Here is a 14,211-nt window from a genome sequence, read left to right as displayed (position 1 = left end):
AGACAAAATTAACGACCTTTCTTCTTCAAACGATAAGACAGCAAATGTCTATGTAGTACGAGATACTGATGATCGCTACTTCCTCGTAGAACGGTGGTAGCCGTCGAACAGAATGCTCCAGCATCAGACCAACTCGCTCCTTCCCTTTCTGCGTGGCTCGACCTGAATATAAGCATTGGAGTAAGTTTGGAAATCTCGTGGATTTTGAACTTGTACCTCCCTGACCTCTAACTATCTTCAAAGTCCCCAAACTAAGTATCCAGAAGACCCTAGGTGTACCATTATGGCTCCCCGGAAGAACAAGGCGCGCGCCCGATGTGAGTGATTGGTGTTCGTACTTATCTAGAGAAACTATGTTAATTGTCTTCTCTCTCTTTCACATTATCCCTACGGCAGCCTCCAGTACTTCGCTTGGCGAATCTGGCCCAGAGGAGGAGATTAGGACAGCTGCAACCAGGCCACGGGCGACCGGCAAGAAAGCAGCACAAAGCAGTGATGGGTGTGTATACATGGCATGGCAGTTCTTGATCCCGCCTAATTTCAACCAGCTGATGAAATCAGCTGGGATGTCTGGCAGGATACCGTTCGGGAACAGGAGGCCGACCGGGTCAAGCAGTATATGAGCACGTTCCAGGAAAAGGTGGCATCGATGCGGAAGAAGGCAGTGCAGGATATGAGGCAGTCAGAAGAGAGCCGGTAAGTAAGAATTTGCGTCTGGGCGTCGCATTTCTGACGACGCAGGATGAAAGCGGACACGACATTTGTCGACAGAGTGAGGACTGCGTATGGAAACGGGCTTACGGAAACGGCCAGATCAGAAATGATGATGCCTAGCCGCCTCCCTCTGCGCGAGGCTAGTGAAGAGGTCCTTGGTCTGTTTCAGTCCATGCTGTCCCGCTTTGAACGGACAAACAATGAGCTTCGAGAACAGTGCAGCTGCTTGACAGGATTCAGCGCTAGCACCGGTAGCACCGGCCCAAGCCTTTCAGTCAAAGCAGCCTGGCAGAAGGATCACGAAGAGGCGCGCAAGCTACTGCAATATGGCCGGGCGTACGGTGATAATCTGGTGCACGAAATAATCGTTCCGCAGACTGACGGAAACGGTTCCGCGCCAATCGCACATGCGGACAGCATCGATCTGAACTGCACAGGGAGGTCGGCCATCGGGCTGTTCCCTCGCAGCCGGGCAACCCTGGTGGGTGGCCAAACATGGGGCGAGACGGCACGGACGCAAATGCAGGCATTGACGGGAATTGTTCGGACGCTTCCATACGAGGAGAAGGTTGAGATAGGAGGGTCCAAGGTAGTGTCGTTTGTGGATTGTTAAAAAATTATTGCTGTGTTCAGATACACAGGTCTATCTTAGGCGGCTCTTGGGGCACTTGAAGCTTGAGCCGATTTTTATTGTCCATGTTGCATGAAACCTCAGCCTTGTTCACAGCTCCACTTTAGATTATCCCAGAGCCAATCAGGTACTGCTAGCAGTAAAAAAAAGTTTATTCCGTTTATCGAGGCTTTCGCTTGCACTGCTTCCTCTTGTCGACCTTAGCTCCCCGCTGTACAGTTTGGACGCATACAGAGCCCGGAGTCATGGCGTCAACACAGCACGTACTGTTGTCGCCGGCTGAGCTGGCCTTTTTACACACGTCTTTGTCGCAGACACCTCCTATCCGACCGGATGGCCGTTCGCCGACGCAATTCCGCCCTCTGCGCGCCGAGACGGGCATGCTGCCGGGCGCAAATGGAAGTGCGCGCGTGTGTTTTTCCGATGGAACGGAGGCGATAGTGGGTGTCAAGGCTGATGTGGAGAAGACGCGGCGGACAGGACGGGAAGACGATGACGACGGGGACGAGGATGTCGAGGGCGGCGAAAAAGGCGGCGAGGACAAGAAGGACGGGAACGGGGTATCGGCTTCGACATCGGCGTCATCGACATCGGGCGCGTCGTCCTGGGTTGAGGTGACAGTTGAAATCCCGGGACTGCGAGACGACGACAGCAACACCGTCTTTCTGGCGGCACTCTTGGCCGAGGCTCTGCTGGCCGACGGCAACCTGGCACAGGCGCTTCGTATCAACCGGCGCTTCCACTGGAAGCTGTACCTGGATGTGAGGGACCCGTGCAACTGCTTCTCCGTCTCCTTGTTCTTCTCCTGCTGACTGACCAGATCCTGCTGATCTCCCCCCCGCTCTCGTATCCGCTGCCGCTCCTGTCGCTGACCAGCCATCTGGCTCTGCTGGCGACGCGGCTTCCACGGTTGGTCTCCGAAGGCGATGAGGACCCGTTCTTCAACGACGACTGGGACGCGTCGACGTACCTGTACCCCCGCGCGACCGAAGCCGGAGCTGAAGCCGGAGCAGCAGCACAGCAGCCGTTCTCGCGGCCGCCCATCACGCTTCTCGTCATGACCGTCGGCGACAGCATCCTGTTCGATCCGACGTCCGAGGAGCTGGCCGTCGCGAACGCGGTCCTGGCCGTGTCCGTGGGCGCGTCTGAGCCTCCACGACCAGCAGAAACGACGACAGCGCCGTCTTCCTCTTCCTCGCTCCGGCTCCTCGCCATCCGCACCATCGACCCGCCGTCACGCCTGACCGCGCCCGGCACTCCCTACAACCCAGACACCAAGGTCAAGCAGCAGCAGCAGCAGCAGCAGGCTGCCGGCTCGTCCGCGCCACAGGAAAACAGCACGCCCTCGCGGCTGCCCGAGACTGAGGCCGTCTACGGGGTCTGGCGGGCGCCGCGAGGCGGAGCCCGCGTCGGCCTGCTGGCGGCCATGACGCAGCGGGTGCTGGAAAAGGGCGGCGTGGCCGAGGAGGTCTTTGCCGGGCTGGGCGCGGTAGAGGTGGTGTGATGCCGACCGCGGAGCGGAGCCTGTTCTGCTTGCTATTTTCTAGAGACATCATATCTTAGGCGTTCACAGTATACTAAAATTCACTTTACTAATTGTTTACTAGTACTACACGAGATAATGCCTCGAATAGTAATACCTTTATACATACACCTAAACAGGAAACAGATTTTAATACCCATGATAAATGTGCTGCTTATATTATTAATTCAGTTGCTAAAGATATTATAAGTAAGTATTTATCTTCGATAGCTATTAATAATAAAAGTAAGTAAATTTGTACAAAACCTTCCTTATAGCCTTACTGTTATACTTACTAGCCCAATGAATTATTAGCCAAGTATAACAGTTAATAACGTTAACAAGGTTGTAAAGGGATCAACTAGAGTGCTGGATGCTGGAGCGATTTGGTGATAATCGGGAGGGCTCGGCGGTACGGAGTACTTTCTCCCGCTAACGGGCAAGACTCGCCGATCACCCCGCCCTGGCCCCGCTGGACCTCGCGCGGCGCGCACATACTTTATTCCGCGAGCCCCCCTCGATTATCACCAAATCGCTCCACAATCTGCACTCCAGCTGATCCCTTCACATAGTCTACAAAATAAACTCATTACGGAGTAAGAAGGGTGGTAATTAGATAGGCTGGGTAGCACCAACTTTAGTAAGTGCACGTTCTGCGTTTTCCAATTAAAGTGGAGTGTGGCACGAATATTGTCCGTAAATGGAGACTATCACGTGTTTGTAGTCACGTAGAGACCCGCGAATCAAAAGGAGTCTTCCCCAGCTGCGTAGCGAATACGGAGTACCAAACGCGACCTCTATTAGTCTTTTCATCCTACGACGGTTACTCCGTACAGGCGAAAGAAACTACGGAGTAGGGTAGGTTCAAGTACTAACCAGGGTCCGACCAGGGGCTTATGGCAGGCCAGTAACTTTTTTAACAGTGCGCGGTACAAATTCGTACTCTAGTAACCTACCCTTTGTAACCTCTGTAGCCTTCTCAACAACGTTCTCAACAACGTCGCACTGCCATGGCGGACCGGGGACTTCAAGTAAGAGCGGACGCACCGCCGGCCTAAAGCGGGCATTAAGTCAGACCGGCGCTTCTCTACCGCCTAGGAAGCGACCCTGTCCCGCTTCTTCAACAAAACCAGCCAGCTGCCCTCTGCCAAACCGAGTACATCGGGGTGTTATCCTTCGTGATTATGGAAAGCCAATCTGTAAGGAAAGCTCCCGATCAGCTCTGCTTGCTGCGTTAGAATGCTGCATAGAGGGACACAAATCTTTGCACGGGGCAGGCTTTCTTCACAGAGACATCTCTATCAACTATCTTTTCAATCAACGAGGACCATGAAAACAACACCTCCTGGCCTTCTTTCTTGATTGATCTGGACCTCGCCGTTAAGATACAGCGAGGAGATGCCTCGGGTGCGATGAAAAAGACCGGCACGAGGGCTTTCATGGCTATCGGGGCGCTTCTAGACGAGCGACATTCTTTCATGCATGACCTGGAGTCGTTCTTCTGGGTCTTGTTCTGGATATGCATCCACTACAGCGGGCCGGGCAAAGACATCGGGCCGTCCGAATTTGAGAGTTGGAACTATGAAGACGATGGAAAGCTAGCCCGATCGAAGATTGGTACTATATGTGATGAAAGCATGTTGCTTGAGATTGCAGAGGAGAACTTCTCAATCTATTAACCCATGGGATCAATGGGTGGTAGTACGCTGTGGAGGGTGATATTTCCAAATGGTAAGAGGTGGAAGGAAGAGGACATGGGATTGTATTCTAGGATGACGGAGATTCTTCGTGAAGCAAGGAAGGCCCCGAAAGTATAGATAGACAAGTAGCCGACGGCGCCAATCCCTAATGTAAGCACTTTAGCGTACGGCTTTCATACTAGTATTTACCTTTTGTCGTTTAAGATCTCCGTATATTGCTGCACATGTCTGCGGCTAACAGTAACTTTTGTTTCTAGTGTCCATCTGAAGCTGCCCAGAAGTCTACAACCAGACCCATCATTAATAAACAATGTTCTCAGCAGCTAGTCATACAAGATTATGGTTCAAGTTGGTGGCAATCGGCAGAGGCTGCAACAGTGTCGAGACTAGGAGAAATAGGAATGAAAAGAATGCCAACTGGTAGATGCATGGTCGTGTACCTTTGATGTTTTTTATGTATTTATGTGTCCTCCCCAGCCGTTCTATGTCGTCACGCCAGAGAGATGAGATTGCAGATGTCCATGGTTGTCGTTTTACATGATGTGGGAGAGTCACGTGATATACGGTTTCCTCAAAAGATGCCCAGGAACCGCTTCCGCGTGCCGGCAGCATCTGTGCCGGCCTGCCCATCGAGAGGCAGGGCACCGTGAACGGGCGATGCATCGTCCACGGCCGACTGCGTCGCAGCAGCGGCAGCAGCGACGGCCTCGACCGGGCTGAGGGCGGGGGCTTCTTCATTGCGGGCCGGAGCCGTGGGCCCCTCCTTCTTGACGCCGCCGGTGAGCCAGCCGCTGTTGAAGCCGACGGTCTCCTCGAGGCCGTGGGCCTTGCGGTACATTGTGCGCTTGGAGACGTCGTCGACGCGGCGCTGTCGCTTCTCGGAGATCTCGGCGATGCGCTGGTCCTCGGTCAAGCGGAAGACCTCGACGGCGGTGCGGACGGCGAGGATGGGATGGCGCAGCGCCTGGGCGGCCGTCGGGAGCATGTCGACAAAGGGCGACGAGCGGCGGAAGTTCTCGAGGAACGTGTAGATGGCGAGGATGGTGAGGGCCGTCTATGATTAGTCAGCACACACAAATTCGTGCAGTACGACGAACGGAGCACCCACCATCGTGATGCCCATGTGCAGCGCCCGGCTGTTCCAGAACCAGTGCGACCACGTGCCCGGAGGCGCCATGGTGCCGGGATACTGACGCAGCCGCTGAGCCTGGCGCTCGGCCGGCGAGAGCTCGCCGCCGTAGTGCAGCGACGGCGGCGCGCGAGCGGCGGCGCCTTTGCGCGGCAGCCGCGAGCCGTGCGAAGGCGGATTGAACTTGGCCGGCTTCTCAAGCACGGCAGAAGGAGAGGGAGGGGGAGGGGAAGGTGCAGTCGACGACGCAGACGGTGCAGACGGTGGTGTCCAGCGCGACGACCGGGCCGACGATGCATGTCGCCAGGCTGCGGCCACGATGCAGCCTGATGCTGGTGCTGTAGCAGAAGCTGCTGTTGTCGGTCGGCGTTGCAAAATGCCGGCGACAGCGAGGCCCTGCTGCTGCCACATGGGTCCTCGGCGGGGAAGGAGGAAGCGCGGGATCGACGAGGCCATGGCGACGGCCGCGGAAGCCGATGGCGATGCCGTCGACAAGGCCATCTGGTGGGTGTAAATGTTGCCTGGGAACGAGCTGTGTGGAGCGATGCTGAATAAGGCAAGGTCGGGAGAGCAGTGTGCGTGGCAGAGAGACAGAGAGGAGCGGGCTTTGTTCGGTGTCCGGAATCTGAAGCTTCCAGGATCTGGAAGTCGGTCAGTCGACAAATCAACAAATCAGGCTCAGTCCACTCTTGCTCAATGGGCGGTCAGCAAGAGAAGGACGTCTGGGGGAAGGGAAGCTTGTGGTGAAGGGGGTAAATTAAAAAAACGATGCAATGCGAAAAGAAGCCGCTGAAAATGGACAGGTGGTTCGATTCGTCAATGCCGATTCCCCGGCACAGCGGCACGCTTTCCCAGGGCACAACCGATACGAAAAGAAAAAGAAAAAAAAAGCGAAAAAAAACGAGCACTATTTTCCTGTCGTACGCATGCATTAGTCGCCCCGGCGTCTTCCGATTGTGGGTTATTTTGCGGCCCTGGTCTGCGCTGCGGTAGGCGTTCCGAACACTGCTGGCTAATCAAGACAAATGAGCGACCGCTGATTGGCTCTGGCGCGGCTGTTGGCAGTCCCTGTGGCAATGTACGGGCGCCACATGCCATTGGTTTCCTCTGCGCTCTTGGGGGGTTTGGCCTGCTTTGGCCTGCAGTCGCTGCCAATCCGTCAGCCCGGATTTTATCGCTCTTGCCGTTCGTCCTCTATAATAATTTCTCCGTGTCTTTTTCTCTCCTTCCTTTTCCCTCCTTCCTCCACCTCTATACTATCCCTATTCACGGTCTGCCCGAACTCTCACCACTTCCTCACCCACCGTTTTACTACCCCTCCTTACCTCTCAGCCAAAATGCCTGCCGGACCCGGTAAGTTGCTTTGCTTGTTCACTAGCGAGGCTGCTGCTGCTGTTTGCTGCCGAACGAGAGCGAAAAAATTATCGCCATACCACATGCGCCTGCGTCCACCCCCAAAAGGCCATTCGTGCCATTGACTGCCGCCTTTGTACCCCAGACCTGCTCCCGCCTCATAGAAGGCATTGGCGTCGTATATTGAAGCTACGCAGGCTCTCTTTCGCGCGCAGTCGTGTCTGGAGGTCGGGGAGCTGCCGAGTGGCTGTTTATAGCTCGACACAGCTGCTTCGTGCGGCATTTTCACCCGACTCTCGCAGCAGCAGCTCATGCGCCGTTGATGCCACTCGTCGATCTCGCAGCTGACCCATTGCCATAGGTGACGCCAAGAAGGGTGCGAACCTCTTCAAGACCCGGTGCGCCCAGTGCCACACCGTCGACAAGGACGGTGGCAACAAGGTTGGCCCGGCGTTGCACGGCCTCTTCGGCCGCAAGACCGGCTCCGTCGCCGGTTACGCCTACACCGATGCCAACAAGCAGAAGGGCATCACCTGGACCGACGAGACTCTGGTAGGCTTCCACGCCCACAGCCACCAGCCTTGGGCTGTGCTCTGGCTGCACTTCAATACTGACAAGCTCCTCTTCTAGTTCACCTACCTCGAGAACCCCAAGAAGTACATCCCCGGCACCAAGATGGCCTTTGGTGGCTTGAAGAAGGACAAGGACCGGAATGACCTGATCACGTACGTCATAGCCTGTACCGCAGCCTGCCAGCCTCTTTTGCCTTTACCGCTTCCAGCTAACACCTTTCCCAGCTTCCTCAAGGAGTCCACCGCCTAAGCGGCGCGCTCACAAACGCCGGCGGGCGTCAGTCACGCGGAGGAGCTGTAGTGCTGCGCAGCATGGGAACATCCGGCGTCCGGAAACCGATGGATTAGTGGATTGAGGGCCCGCGACGCATAGCGATGAGCGCCCTAGCGATGCAGCGGCTCGGCGTTGTAACAACATATTACTACACAACACGATAGAATCGGGATTTCAGAATAAGTCCGAGAACGAAAAAAAAAATACTACGGAAAACCCACACATCTCGCCTTTGTTTCCAACCAGCTGCATCTTAGACGACGGGTTGGAAAATGAGAAAACCGACCACGTCATGCTTTTCTGCTTCTCTAGCAAATTTTCCGTAATTTGTTGTCTACACATCTGGCTCTATCTCATTTTCGGTTAGACTTGGAGATACTTCCTGACCTTCTAATCTACCACAATACACATAGTCTCTCCTCTAATTTCTGCTGTCCAATGTTTGGTACGTAGGACTTCTGTGATTATGCACCTGCATGGTCATACATCTGGTCGAGGTACTCCGTACCCTTGCGGGAAGGCTTTGTGCTTTCCTGTCGCGTGCAGCATCATGTGACTTAGGTTATGTGACGTGGCAGTGAGATGTCACGTGATTCTATTTAGTAATATGGCCCGCCAAGCCGTCCGTCTTGATCTGTATATCCACACTGCGCCAGATAAGATAAACTTTTTTTTTACTTCAACACCGCATCTCTACATGACAAAATGGCGCCGATGGGTGGCCGACTGGCCTTCCGGCCCGACGAGAGGCGGAAGGTGGCGGAAGTGATCGGAGATATGGATGCAGAGCATCGCTCCGGGAGAGAAGAATCGCGACCGACAATATACTCTGTAGTCGCAAGGCTTCACGCAATCCGCAACCACCCGATTGCTCGTCGCAAGCGGTCATACCTGGAGCCTCTTGTTGAGATGATACTGGACGAGCGGGTGAAGGAGAGACTTTCCAATGCCGAAAATATTGATCCCAATTCAGCATCTGGCGAACCAGCGGTCTCTGCGACCGAGGCGGTCTCGACATCCGCAGAACAAGATACTGCTGACACATCTGCGATCGCTATGGACCTGTCCACCACAGCAGCAGATACAGAGGCAGCCAGATCTGAAGCGTCACCAGGACGTGTGAGAAAACAGACGCGCCCAAAGGATGGGAGGCGCTTACGAAAACGCAAGAGGGCACGATCAGAAAGCGACAGCGGGAGCGATCACGAGCATAGGGAAAGGAGAGATGGCGGGGACAGTGGGGGGAAAGCGGTGGTTCCGACGGTGATACCGGCCAACGGGCCGAAGATCAGCGACATTTCGGGGATGAACGATGTGATTCAGAAGCTGATCAACTTCGTGTGCGTTCCACTGCAGCCGGGGTTCTACTCGAACCAGTCGGTGCTCCTGTACGGGCCGTCAGGGTGCGGTAAGACGCTCGTGGCGAACGCGATAGCAGCCGAGACGAAGGCACAGTTCTTCGCGGTATCGGGGCCGGAGATCATTGGCGGGGTCAGCGGCGAGTCGGAGGGCAACATCCGCAACATCTTTGAGGCGGCAATTAGGATGGCGCCCAGCCTGATTTTCCTGGACGACATCGAGGCGATTGCGGGCAAGCAGGAGCAGACGGCCAAGGGGGCGATGGAGAACCGGATAGCGCTGACGCTGAAGAAGTGCATGGACCGGCTGCAGTGGGAGACGGAAGCAGGCAAGAATGTGGTGGTGCTAGCGGCGACCAGCGATGCGAACAACCTGAACCCGTTGGTGCGGCAGCGGTTCGACATTGAGGTGGCGGTGAGCGTGCCGAGCCAAGACGCGCGCGAGCAGATCCTGCAGAAGATGACGCAAGACATGGCGCTGGCGGACGACGTGGACCTGAAGGAGATTGCGCGGATGACGCCGGGATTTGTGGGCAGCGATCTGAAGAACGTGGCCAAGACGGCCAGCCAGCTGGAGATGGAGCGGGTGTTTAACGACAAGATAGCACGGCTGCAGACCGTGGACGGGGCTGCGACAGACGACGGTCTGTTCTGGGGCAGTGCCGAACATGTGCGTCTGATGCACGCGGTCGTGGCGGCCGAGCAGCCAGCAGGCGAGACGAAGGTGGCAGAGCCTCGAATCCCAGCGCGGAGCTTTCGGCAGGCGACGCAGCAGGTGGTACCAGCGGCCAAGCGAGAGGGATTCAGCACGATCCCGAACACGACATGGGAGCAGGTGGGAGCGATGGAGGCGGTGCGCGAGCAGCTGGAGATCTCGATCATCTGGCCGATCCGCTATCCAGACCGCTATGCGGCCGTGGGCCTGGAGGCGGTGGGTGGGATTCTGCTCTGGGGGCCGCCAGGCTGCGGCAAGACGCTGGTGGCCAAGGCGGTGGCGAACGAGAGCAAGGCGAACTTCATCTCGATCCGCGGGCCGGAGCTGCTGAACAAGTATGTGGGCGAGTCGGAGCGGGCGCTGCGCGAGCTGTTTGAGCGGGCCCGGGCGATGACGCCGTGTGTCATCTTCTTTGACGAGATGGACGCGCTGGCAGCAAAGCGTGACGACGGCCGATCGGATGGAAGTGCGCGCATCGTCAACACGCTGCTGACCGAGCTGGATGGTCTCGTCGACCGGAGCGGCATCTACGTGATCGGCGCGACCAACCGGCCCGACATCATCGACCCGGCCATCAAGCGACCCGGCCGTCTGGGCGAGAGCATCTTTGTCGGCCCTCCCACGTCCGATGACCGCGTGTCTATTCTGCAGACGCTCTGTCGCAACGCTGCCCTGCCACCACCGCCTGCCGACACACCCATGGCCGGCTCCGACGAGGTCGAGGCTGCGCGCGCCAGGGCCGCGGCCGACAATCAAAGACTGCTCGCCGCTGTCGCCCGCGATCGTCGCTGCAATGGTTTCTCGGGCGCCGACCTCGACCTGCTCCGGCGCAACGCCGCCACCAACTGCCTCAAGCGCACCATTGTCAGCGGCGAGGAGACGCACGTGTCCCAGGACGACTGGGAGGCCGCGCTGGCCAAGGTCAAGCCTAGCATCAGCGCGGCCGAGCTGGAACGCTACAAGAAGATGCGCTGACGCGCGGTGTAGGATTAGGACACAAGGATGGACAACGTGCAACATGTGGGAACACGTGGGTGCTGCACACAAAGCACGAGGACTTGGGGCGAGCCTCAGGCGTTCGCTGGGAGGTCAGACTGTGGAAGAAGGCAGTCTGACGGTAGCGCATTCTCTAAATTATAGATATGAATCAAGCGGAGCCGAATCTGCTTACTGGCTGACGGTTTACTCTGTAACTTGCACGGAGTTAAGGTAGGCAAAAGCGACATATTGTAGACCACACGTGACTTGACTGCTCTATATTCCCTAATATATGCACGACTAAATGGTCGATATCACCACCCTGCATGGTCCTCCAACGCATCAATATGCTTCTTCCAGAACTCAAAGGCCGAGAAAAAGATGGCATTCACCAAGCAAGACCGAGTCATCGATACGCCAAGCCCACGGTACATGTTTTTCCGGAAGAAGCTCACTTTGGCCGGCTCGATGTGTTCGCCTTTCGCGTGCATTAGGGCGTTGCGCTGGTAGATGCTCTTGGCCGAATCGATCGGATCTGTCAGACAGGTCAGCGTGGGAGCAGCGCCGCGTTTGTCCCAGGCAACCAGACTCACAGATCAAAGCCCACGACACGACCCCGCAGAGGCCGCCGGCCACGAAGACGGACACCGGGTTCGAAGGTGAGGCATCGCCCACAACGGTCGTCATCAGCTGCTTGCTGCTCTCGTACGTCATAAAGTACAGTCCGGTCCCCAGCGTGTCCCTCACTGTTGGTTTGTGTTAGCGATCACGCACCCCACCAGGGCGGGGAGCAGACGAACAGAGGTGTAGCCGGAAGCCGGTATACAGGCCGCTCAAGCCGCGGTGGCGCACAATGTTGGCCATGGTCTTCAGCGTGCCCTTGTTCTGGTAGCTCGAGGCCACCGCGTAGGACTTGGGGTCGGGGCACTGCGCCTTTTCCGACATCAGGACCGAGATCTGCGCGCTGAGCTTCGTCAGCTCAAAGGGGCCTGTTCGTCACGGCTTGTCAGCGACCGAGCAAGCTGTTGCCACGAGGACCGACACGACCTACAGGCAATGGCCGTGATGCAGGAGCCGGCCGTCGCTCCCGCCGCCCCAAAGCAGGCCACGGTCCACAGGCTGGGATAGGAGCCGGCCTGGCTGACGTGGCCGTGGACGTCGTAGCCGACATTCCGCCGGATCCAGTCGCCATACACATACTTGGCGCGCTGGTAGATGGAAAAGGAGATGGTCCGCACGATCGTGACGCTGGCCATGGGCGCGGTCACGCCTGCGATGCTCGCCACGCCTGTCAGCCTCGCCGCGACAGAGAAGAGGGAAAAGGGGCAGCCCACCGCGAAAGAAGCCGCCGACGCCCTCGGTGCGGTACGTGCGCCGGACGCAGTCGACGAAGCCGCCGTAGCCGTACGTCTGCATGCGCGTCTTGACGCTGTCGAGCGGAAAGGCGCAGGCCGTGCTCAGGACGCTGGACATGCTGGCGCTGACCTCGGTGCGGTATCGCTTCACCCATCGCCTCGGATGGGCGTGCGACCGGGCCACGACCGCGGCACCGTCTCGACCAGAATCAGTCTCGGCCGGCATGCTCCGTGATCGAGAGGCCGGAGCCCGTGGCGAGTTCCTCTGGACCCTTGCGGTTGTAGTTGGTTCGGTGCAGTCGCGCAGCAGTCAGCGGCCTGGAGACGGTCCATCAAGTCCGGCTCAGCTCGGCTCGGCAACGCGTCGGCAGCTCAAGGTGCGCGCGTGCAGGCTCAGAGCGGTGGCGGGGAGGCGTGTGCGCGTCGGCAAGTGCTGCTGTCGCCGCCGGAACTGCATTCACGTCGGTCTGTCTGTCGGCTGTCTGGCAGAAGAAGCGAGCAAAATGACTGGTTTTGGTGGGGGCGAAAGTGGGTCCTATCTGCACAAACGAGAGACAGGGCCAGCTGCTCAGCGCTGTTTGGATCCAAGCTGTATCATTAGCCGACACAATCGCCGTGTCGCAGCAGAGCGAAAGAACGGCTCCTCCTCTGGGAGGCCGGGCAGATCAATCAGCTGTCTCGTTTGCTGACTGCTCACAAGGTCTCCTACATACACCGGGTAGAGAGATAAATACATCATGGCAGCACGAGAGCTGGAAGGGTGGTATCTGCAGCTCGTTCTGCTAGCTTGTCGAGCCGCCTTTTCATTCCCCGCGTTTGCCAGCCAGCTTCCCTCTTCTGCCTGAGCTCATTCCCAAGCCGTGGTTCGTCTGCACGGCAGCCGACGTCATTTTGGCTGCCCCCAAACCCCTCAATCACACCACACCTGTGCATTGGGTTGCATTACATACAAACGTCGAATATTGTCCTCCACACGTGATCCAGCTTGACTAAGACATCTGTGTACAGAGTGTACGGAGTACAGGAGAAAGAGAAAGCCTATGCCCATGTCCGGTCGCACGTGGCATCTTTGTTGCCAGAGCCCCTTGTCCCACCCGTATACAGAGGCGTGCGGCATGTGGCTGGCGTCCCAATGTCTCTGCTCGCCAAGACTGCGTGTCGCCTTTGGGCATTCTTCCACGGCTGATCTCTCTCGTGTTCTCACCGAAGGCACATCCTCATCGTTGCGTTGAGCTGCTTCACCGTCTGGTCGTAGTGGTCGTAGGCCGTCCGGTCGATCTCGTCACTGGTCGTGTCCAAGTCAGCATGCAGCAGAAGACAAGAAGACAAAGAAACACCACTCACACTGGCTTTTCCTTCTTCGATGCCACCACGTTGCTCCACGACGGCCGCTGCTGCGCCGCCCGCCGGTCCCGCCAGTAGGCCGTCGTCACGAGGTTGCGCACGATCCGGTGCTCCAGCTCGCGCGACTCGGCCGCCGCGTTGAGAAAGTAGACCGTGTTGCGGATGGCACGGGCATCAAACGCCCCCGGACCGGCCTTGCTGTCGCGGAAGGCCGCCCGCAGCTGGTTGCGCACCACGTACCGCGCCGGCTTCGAGTACTGCACGGCGCGCAGACCGCTGCGGTAGAGGCTGCGGTAAGCCTGCACCAGCTCGGCGCTCGACATGGCTGGATGGAGACGGGGGACAGTCGGCGCGGTCGGGCTGATGTTCGGTGGTCCAAGATATCGCGGCTTGCTTTGCGCGGCTTTGCTTTCCCGAAAATACTTGCTAGGCCTGTCGGCCAATCAGAGAGCCCCCCACACTTCGGCAACGATCGGCTTTACTGCAGGCTGGCTATCAGGCTGGAGCCCAGCAGCCATACGAGCACATGCTCAGTACTCCGTATGCAGTCTTATAGAAGCCTGGGA

The 14,211-nt window shown here is 57.4% G+C and overlaps 5 protein-coding genes across 5 annotated transcripts; 3 read left to right on the top strand and 2 right to left on the bottom strand.

Moving 5' to 3' along the window:
* Window positions 1-283: 283 nt before the first annotated feature.
* On the top strand, window positions 284-2,849 carry CMQ_4757 (3 exoribonuclease family protein; the record flags this gene model as incomplete). The annotated part of the gene is made up of 6 exons (XM_014312913.1): window positions 284-317; window positions 397-499; window positions 562-696; window positions 772-1,303; window positions 1,660-2,106; window positions 2,166-2,849. 6 exons carry the CDS (start codon window positions 284-286, stop codon window positions 2,847-2,849), a joined length of 1,935 nt encoding a protein of 644 aa, XP_014168388.1.
* Window positions 2,850-5,138: 2,289 nt separating this feature from the next.
* On the bottom strand, window positions 5,139-6,197 carry CMQ_4664 (uncharacterized protein; the record flags this gene model as incomplete). Its single annotated transcript, XM_014312820.1, has 2 exons — window positions 5,139-5,621; window positions 5,676-6,197. The coding sequence occupies 2 exons, from the start codon at window positions 6,195-6,197 to the stop codon at window positions 5,139-5,141; spliced, it is 1,005 nt and encodes a 334-aa protein (XP_014168295.1).
* An 836-nt stretch (window positions 6,198-7,033) lies between these two features.
* On the top strand, window positions 7,034-7,871 carry CMQ_4339 (cytochrome c; the record flags this gene model as incomplete). Its single annotated transcript, XM_014312495.1, has 4 exons — window positions 7,034-7,049; window positions 7,411-7,601; window positions 7,680-7,774; window positions 7,847-7,871. The coding sequence occupies 4 exons, from the start codon at window positions 7,034-7,036 to the stop codon at window positions 7,869-7,871; spliced, it is 327 nt and encodes a 108-aa protein (XP_014167970.1).
* Window positions 7,872-8,600: 729 nt separating this feature from the next.
* On the top strand, window positions 8,601-10,943 carry CMQ_4290 (aaa family ATPase rvb2; the record flags this gene model as incomplete). Its single annotated transcript, XM_014312446.1, has 1 exon — window positions 8,601-10,943. The coding sequence occupies one exon, from the start codon at window positions 8,601-8,603 to the stop codon at window positions 10,941-10,943; it is 2,343 nt and encodes a 780-aa protein (XP_014167921.1).
* Window positions 10,944-11,260: 317 nt separating this feature from the next.
* On the bottom strand, window positions 11,261-13,968 carry CMQ_4759 (mitochondrial carrier protein; the record flags this gene model as incomplete). The annotated part of the gene is made up of 7 exons (XM_014312915.1): window positions 11,261-11,481; window positions 11,540-11,692; window positions 11,747-11,935; window positions 11,998-12,216; window positions 12,281-12,573; window positions 13,506-13,586; window positions 13,646-13,968. 7 exons carry the CDS (start codon window positions 13,966-13,968, stop codon window positions 11,261-11,263), a joined length of 1,479 nt encoding a protein of 492 aa, XP_014168390.1.
* Window positions 13,969-14,211: the final 243 nt, after the last annotated feature.

This window comes from Grosmannia clavigera (genome assembly GCF_000143105.1).
Source record: "Grosmannia clavigera kw1407 unplaced genomic scaffold GCSC_97, whole genome shotgun sequence".
NCBI lineage: Eukaryota > Fungi > Ascomycota > Sordariomycetes > Ophiostomatales > Ophiostomataceae > Leptographium > Leptographium clavigerum.
This window is presented reverse-complemented; position numbering and strand designations above follow the sequence as displayed.